At 33.6% G+C, this 7,691-nt stretch overlaps 1 protein-coding gene across 2 annotated transcripts; it reads right to left on the bottom strand.

Annotated features, from left to right (window-relative positions):
• Window positions 1-1,593: 1,593 nt before the first annotated feature.
• Window positions 1,594-7,307, bottom strand: LOC110719532 (cucumisin-like). 2 transcript variants are annotated; one of them, XM_021898485.1, is made up of 9 exons: window positions 7,165-7,307; window positions 6,183-6,283; window positions 5,779-6,022; window positions 4,518-5,037; window positions 3,910-4,010; window positions 3,578-3,817; window positions 3,057-3,168; window positions 2,743-2,956; window positions 1,594-2,156 (listed from the first exon to the last, which is right to left on the bottom strand). In XM_021898485.1, exons 1-9 carry the CDS (start codon window positions 7,236-7,238, stop codon window positions 1,633-1,635), a joined length of 2,130 nt encoding a protein of 709 aa, XP_021754177.1. In that variant the 5' UTR covers window positions 7,239-7,307; the 3' UTR covers window positions 1,594-1,632. The 2 variants fall into 2 exon arrangements, with proteins under 2 accessions (XP_021754177.1, XP_021754176.1); XM_021898484.1 differs by lacking the exon at window positions 7,165-7,307 and having other exon boundaries at window positions 5,779-6,276.
• Window positions 7,308-7,691: the final 384 nt, after the last annotated feature.

Below are 7,691 nucleotides of genomic sequence, written 5' to 3'. Positions count from 1 at the left end.
ATGCAGGATTCAAGTAACACTTAAAAATAAAAATATAAACTATAAAAAATATAATGCAACTCCATTAAAAACAAATAAATATATAAATCAAATAAATAGATAAATCATGCAACTACCTAGACCCCCATAGGGCCATATAGTTGAATTTTCTTGCACGCATGCATGAATGGCATTCCACCGTAATTCATTGAATGCCAAACATATCTTCCTTTCTAGCATACCACCGTAATTCCTATGTGGTTATGAATCCCTCACACTCCTTATATTTTCATGCATTGTGACACACTTTTTTTTGTTGTGCTTAATATTTCACTTGAAAGTAAAAGATTTGAACCCGTGACTTTTGTATCACGCTGACTCCGATATCATGTTATGGGACCAATTCAACCAAAAGATTAATTGATGATTGAGATCCAGGAATATGTTTTATGCTCTATCAGTTGTTGCTGATGTTGCTATTGTTGGTTACACTTTTGCTTAATTCACGTACTCATTCTTTCATGCAATGTTTAATTTATCCATTTGTTATCGCTTATAATCCCATACAAACTTACTCCACATACAACAAACAATAAATTTCCTACATTTCCTTACACAAGTCCTACTTATAATTTGACTCTAATTTTCAAAGACAACTTGTATACCTTAAAATAAATTACTTGTTTTTCTCTGGTCTACACTCCGATCCGTTTCTTGTTAATGTAACCCAAAATAATAAAATTAAATGGACGGAGTAATATGATTTAATTTAGCTGCAACACATCACAGTACAATACAAAATTATAAAAATTAAAAGAAAAAATTGTAGGTATAAAGTAAGAAATTAAGATGCTTGCCTTTCTTTGATCTTGAGTAGCTTGAGTAAGGGGTGCAAGAAGCCATAAACAGATAATGAGGCTGAGAAGATAATCGTGGTAATTAGAAGGGTGAGGAAATAATTTGGAAGCCATTTTCAGCTTAATTATTGATCTTAATCAATCTCCTAATCAAATTCGTGTTTATGTATATTCTACTCCATATATTAACATTTATATTACCATTTCAAAAGAAACGGCCCAACCTAGGAGACTATAGTTTTCAATTCGGTTCATAATAAGAATAGGTCTCACTTGATTAATTTTTAGATTTCTTGCATGATATTATAACTAAGTTTGTGTGACTAACTTTTTTGACTTTTTAACTCTTCTTGTAGTTGATAAATTCAAACTAATATATACTTCTAATACTTGATCATATTATAATGTAAATTATTATATAAGAAAGTTATATATAAGCACAACTTGCAATGCATGCACCAAATAAAAATAAAATGTAGCACGCTCTTGCCTATTTGGCGACAAGTCCGCAAGCTGGAGGTGGAGTGGATGATCAACACAAAATAACCCGTTTCAATCCAATTGACATACAAGTATACAACTACTAGTTTAGTGTGTATAATGTATACGTCTATATATATATATATATATATATATATATATATATATATATATATAAACACATGTTACTACGTACAATACATTTTACTGTATGTATTTACAAATTGCGAACAATTTGATCCGTAATCAACACAAAACAATATGCGAACTTGACCCATTTATCCAAATTTATAGATCTAGTATTCAAGCCAAACTTCTAAGACAAATTAAACACAACAATAGGGCTTCGAACTTGATGTTGACCATCATCCCACACCAAAGAAGCTGATATCAAGGCTCTCATACCAATTGTCCCTGAAACCCTTACAGTAAATGTTATTTTCTGTCCAAGAGAATTGAACGACAATAGAGATGGTTGCACTTTGATGGACAATGCCTGGCCTTGAGGCGTAGTAACTACAACATTATACGTCGAATTAGGCGATCCAACATTAGTGACAGTCCTAGTAAACATTGAACTAAAGGAGCCTACACTTGTAGGGAGCGCGATTGTAGGGTAATTAAGATCCCAATTAGTAGTATTTCCTTGACAACTGCTATTATCTCCTGTTATTCGATTCATATTAATGTCGTTGAGGCCTTGACTGCACAAGAATTTCACGTAGTCACCCTCTACAGTATCGTATACAAGGCCGGGTTTTACAGCCTTCAAGGGGTTAATGTGGCCTGATCCATATGATAATTCAGCTTCTCCGTTTTTAGCATGGCTCATAGGTAAAGCTGTCAAATTGCATAAACATAAGAAGATATTAGCTGTATATACTATTACTCACCCCTAGATAGCATACTACTACTACAAATATATGAACTACATATGTTCCTGGCTTTTTTTTTTTTTTTTTTTTAAATTTTTTAACTTTAACTAGCTGACACGATTTCTTCATAAAGTCATTCACATTTAACTAACAAACTTCTCTTTGTTTACATAAATCACATAGATCCAATCACTTTTTATTATTTCTCTCACCTCATCTTTTACCCATTATCCATTAACTATAATAAAATATTGCGTACTATTCAAATGCTACATAAAAATAATAGGAAAAATAATATCCAATTACACGCTAATTGTATTTTTTTTAAAAAAAAAAAAAAAAAAAAAAAAAAAAAAAAAAAAAAAAAAAACCCCTCCATAGCCAATTAATTACATATATACTCGTATCATACTTATTACGAAGAGTCATTTAAATTTAACATATTTCATTATTGTGCCGATTAAAGTGTGTAAAACTAATTAGGGATGAAGAGAGTATACACTGTATCTAATCATTACGGTAAAAATAACATATTTCAAAGAAAGATATACCAGTAGTCATGAGAGCAGATCTAATGGCAGCAGCGGACCAAGTAGGATGGAAAGACTTAACATAAGCAGCTACAGCAGTGGCATGTGGGCATGCCATGGAAGTCCCAGACGCTATGGTATAAGGCACAGAACGCGGATCACCTTCAACTCTAGAAACAGATGCAACCGGTGACCAAGCTGCTAAAATGTCCACTCCGGGGGCAATTAGATCTGGCTAAAATTACCAATTAACCCCGGTATGTTAGTTCTTCTGGCTTGTTTAGCGTTGTCATACTAGTTCTATCTTAATGATAATTGGTCATGTCATTACGTACCTTAAGAATATGGGGTGAGAGTGGATGAGGACCTCTTGAGGAAAATGAAGCTACATATGGTGCTGACGTATCCTTCACTTCTACACTTTTATGTATTCTTCCAAATGGGGTGCTGCATACGTATATGAGAATTATGATATATTGATAAACAAGCTAGCCGAGCTAAACTTACGTGTAGCAGTGGCGGATCCACTTTTGATAAATAAGCTAGCCGACCTAAACTTATGTGTAGCAGTGGCGGATCCACTTTTGATAAATTTTAATGGGGTTATTTGATAAAAATACAAGTAATTTTTAACATAAAAAAATTAATTTTATAAGAATTGTTTTTTTCAAGGGACCCCACTTAAATAGTGTGCATCCGCCACTGATATATAGTACCCAGACCACGATGAACAAGAATCAATTCTCATCTTTAATGATAATGTGTCATCACTGTTCATTGTGTCTACAATTTTAACAATATTAGGCATAACGTGACAACTAATTCATATTGTGGAGAGAAGTTCAATCTATAATACCTTGTTAAGTTTCTGGTGTAGGCAATAAGATGAACGGCATCATCATTGCGAATATAAGATGCAGGGAGAGGGAAAGAAAGTGCAGTATCATAAAGATTGGGTTCAACAAAGTGCATTATTGTCCCAGCTGCACCATCAACGAAAACCTCCTCTAATCCGCGGTCAGGTCTTAATAACATGTCGCATACTACAATCTTGCCTTCCACCAATGTTTTATTTAATGAATCTGGTAAACAATACCTGCATTTTTGTGAAAAATTACTCAATTCAATTCTTCACAATTAATTAAAGCATATATACTTATGCAGCAACTATGTATCTAAGTATAATACCTTGAAAGTGTTGAGTTTGAGAAAATCGTGTCTGGGGCATCTCCTCCATAGATTAGAGGGAAAGTCTTATTTTCGAGATCAAATGTATTTAGTGAAATCCCCTGCATTAAGAGTACATTTAACAAAATTTATGTTTGATAGATCTTAGCTTCTAACTGCCTAAATAGAAGTATAGAACTATGTTACGGAGTACATTGTATAGAACCCCTAAGTTTCCTATTAAGATTGTGCTCTTATTAATTTTTTCTTGTTTTAATTCATATGAGATACACATGGAGATAATTAAATCTAACAAGATACCACATGATTATATATTTTTTTTATAAATCGCAAGTGTTAGCCAAAATAGATTTATAAATAATGCCAATATATAAAACGTGTCAACTAATTAATTTGGGCCTGATGATGTACTTCATAACACAGTCATGTGAGATTTTCTAAGATTCATTTCATTTTGTAATATGCTCGTAGAGATGGATATTGTCATTACAATATTCAAAAAATTGAAGATTTTACAAAAATCAATTAAACAAAGAGCGATACGAAAAGAGAGGGGGGGGGGGAGTAACTGTTTTTTTTTTAATCTATATTGGATAGTTGTGACTAACCTCAAAGACCATGCCATTATCAAGTTGGACCGTAGTGGTAAACTTACGATCTATAGTACCAGCTCCGACGGTGAGTAACCATGGTGCATAATTGCTGAGACTTCGAAGGCCAGGACCAGTATTGCCACTAGCCGTAGAAGTTAAGATTCCTCTTTTCATTGCATGAAATGATCCTATGGCTATTGGATCATGGAAGTACGGTACTGCTTCGATTTGAGAATTTCCAAGTGAAACTGAAATGATGTCCACTCCATCTGATATAGCTGCATCAAATGCTGCCAAGACATCGGCAAATTTACAACCATCATAGGACCAACACGACTTGTAAACAGCAATCCTAGCTGATGGTACACCCCCTCGAGCAATTCCTTCACCGAGGCCTAGGAAGCTTGCGCTTTGTACAACTCTTCCAGCAACTATGGAGGCGGTGTGTGTTCCGTGCCCAACTGTGTCTCTTGGTGATGGTTCATCCTTGCTGAAATTTCCATCAGCTCGAAAATATTGAGCACCGATTATCTTGCTACAAGAGTGAAAGCATATATTATGGTAAGAATAGACTGTATTTAAATTTCATCTTGCACTCTCGATATATTCTATAGCATCGAGCCTCTCTAGTCAAGGCAGGGCCATATCCATCCTAAATACTTGACATGGTATTAGAGGTTAGGTTTCTCCCACAATCCTTTATTTTAGAGGTGATCAAAGGGTGGGCCAAGCTGAGGGTAAAAAAATTAGTCCGCTTGGTCAGTGCCAAGATTCAGGTAAAAATACTTGCCTAGAACCCGCAAAAGCTTGTGGGCTTTTCGGGTGTGGGAAAAAGTAAAGAATTCAGGCCGTTTAGGCCAAACCCAATGATAAATATGGGTCTTGACCACACCTACAACTAAAAGAGAGAGAGAATCCACTTCACAAGATCAAAGGAGGTTTCATCCCAAAACTATATGGTAATAAAAGGAGTAGCTCCTTAGCCTTATAAAGTGATCAACTCTCTCTTATTCAACCGATATGGGACACTTACAAGTGGTGATACTTGGGAAGTTTATTCTTCAACACCCAACCCAACATTGGGCCAAAAATTTCACAAATCAGACTGGGCCTAACATGGATCACCTTTATTATATTCAAAATAAACTACTAGTATTATATGATGTTGTACACTATATATATAGTTTAGACGATTAAAAAATACTTTCTATTTTCACAATTCAATTTACAAAAATGTTAACTTTGACATACTCTAGTATAAAAAGAGAAATCTTACTTGTTACATGTAAAATTTTGTGAAGTTTGACAACGGCCCTTCCATTTGGTGGGAGGTGGACCAAGACCTTCATCTTGAAAGCTTTCAGATTCAGGCCAAATTCCACTATCAATAACTCCAACAATAACATCACTCTCGATGTTGCTTCTCTCAACATTCTCAAGGACACCCATGAAATCCCAAGATCTTGTTGTGTGATGGTAAATATTTTCGTTTATAAAAACAGAAACAACTCCATCCATGCCTTGCATAATCGATATATTATTATACGTAAGTTCCAATAAGTACAATAAGAGAGAGAGAGAGAGAGAGAGAGAGAGAGAGAAAAAAAAAAAAAAAAAAAAAAAAAAAAAAAAAAAACTTTTTAGAAGGTAGTACAAATAAAGGTTCATAGTATAATGTACCAGCGATAACCTTTGCTTCATTTTCAGTTAGTTTAGCTACGCATCCATGGAAATTCTCATATGAATATAGAAGGCGTTCCGAAACCTTGTGAGAAGGCACACTAAAATAGTTGTTTCGTCCATATGTAAAATGACACCAACATATAAGATATATATTATAAAGAGGTCGATTTTGAGGATAAATGAAAATTTTATCAAGAAACTTTTGGCAAGAATATTATTGTTACATTGCAACAAAGTTTACAAGAAAAAGTAGCTAGCACGCATGAGAAGTGTTAATTACTATATTCCCCGCTCGCTTATTGCTTGCCCCATTTGCTTTTTATGTGGCAGGTGTTCAACAATAATCATATTTGAACATTATTAAATTGGATCTTGCTCGAGTGCTCGTGGGACGTTCGTTAACTAATTAATATATTGCCTAAAATAGTATTAAGCTTGGAATGCACGTCAAAATCACGCATTCATTAGTGTAAATAATACTCCCTCCATCCCCTAATACAAAGCATCTTTTGGTTTTTATGCGGGAATTAAGAAAGTTATAAATTCTTTAAAACTAATGATTAAAAGTACATATGTGCATGTGGGGTTAGAGAGAGATAGAGAGAAAGAAAAAATAGTTGGAAATAATTGAAGAGATAGAGAGAGAAAGTGTTGGAAATTAATATTAAAGTACAAAAAAGTAAAGGAAAAAAGATGACAACTCATCAAAAAAAGGGTAATAATGTAAAAAAATACAACTTTTAAATAGAAAGAGACATCGTATTTTGATTTACCCAAAAAGAAAATGAGGCTTTATATTAGGGGACGGAGGGAGTATTTATTTTGTTTAATATTTTCACTTTAACTTTTCTTATCAAACGCCCTGGAGTTTGGAGACGCTTGTTAACTTTTGCCTACAAATTTCATAGAATATTACATAACAATTCTACAATAACATAAAAATACAATATGAAAAGTAGAGTAGAAAAATCGTCCTCACCCCTCAAGAACGTTGCTTAACATATCAATATGAAGGCTTTTTGCAGAAACGTCTGGATTAATCCGATCACCCATGTATACAATATAAGTCTACATGCACAAATACAACTTGATTAATTAGTAAGATAAAATGAGCAAGCGCACCAATTTCATCTCCTAATTTCAATAACGTTCATCAAACTCAAAATTAGCCATTTTTCCGTATAGTCAAATCAAAATAAAGTTTAATTTTCCATGCATCCTTCCTCACTTCTTTTAAATAAACAAACAAGAGTAAATTTTTTACTACCTTAATTTCTTATTATTAACAAAGGGATATTTTATGTTTCATAAATAATACCATTTTGGTGCAAAATAGGAAACAAAAGTAGTAAATAATATTAAGAAGAAAAAAAAGTGTGCATCACGCCGCTAGGTGATTTTGAGGAGATTCTAGAACTAATGAACATAATATTTGAATCCACGTACTTTAAATCTTATCTAGATACGATTGATAGCTATTTCTTAAACGTACGTACTAAGGAAGAT

Source organism: Chenopodium quinoa, unplaced genomic scaffold, assembly GCF_001683475.1.
Source record: "Chenopodium quinoa cultivar QQ74 unplaced genomic scaffold, ASM168347v1, whole genome shotgun sequence".
NCBI lineage: Eukaryota > Viridiplantae > Streptophyta > Magnoliopsida > Caryophyllales > Amaranthaceae > Chenopodium > Chenopodium quinoa.
Note: the sequence above shows the minus strand (reverse complement) of the source record. Positions and strands in the feature narration are given on the sequence as shown.

What these genes read in the sequence shown, in the direction of transcription:
- LOC110719532 (XM_021898484.1), bottom strand. Translation starts at nt 6,203, where the DNA reads ATGAAGCAAAGGTTATCGCTGGTACATTATACTATGAACCTTTATTTG. An exon ending in ATAATGGCATGGTCTTTGAG is followed by an intron (nt 4,011 to 4,517) that starts GTTAGTCACAAC and finishes CTCTTAATGCAG; the next exon opens with GGGATTTCACTAAATACATT. An exon ending in ATCTGCTCTCATGACTACTG is followed by an intron (nt 2,157 to 2,742) that starts GTATATCTTTCT and finishes GCAATTTGACAG; the next exon opens with CTTTACCTATGAGCCATGCT.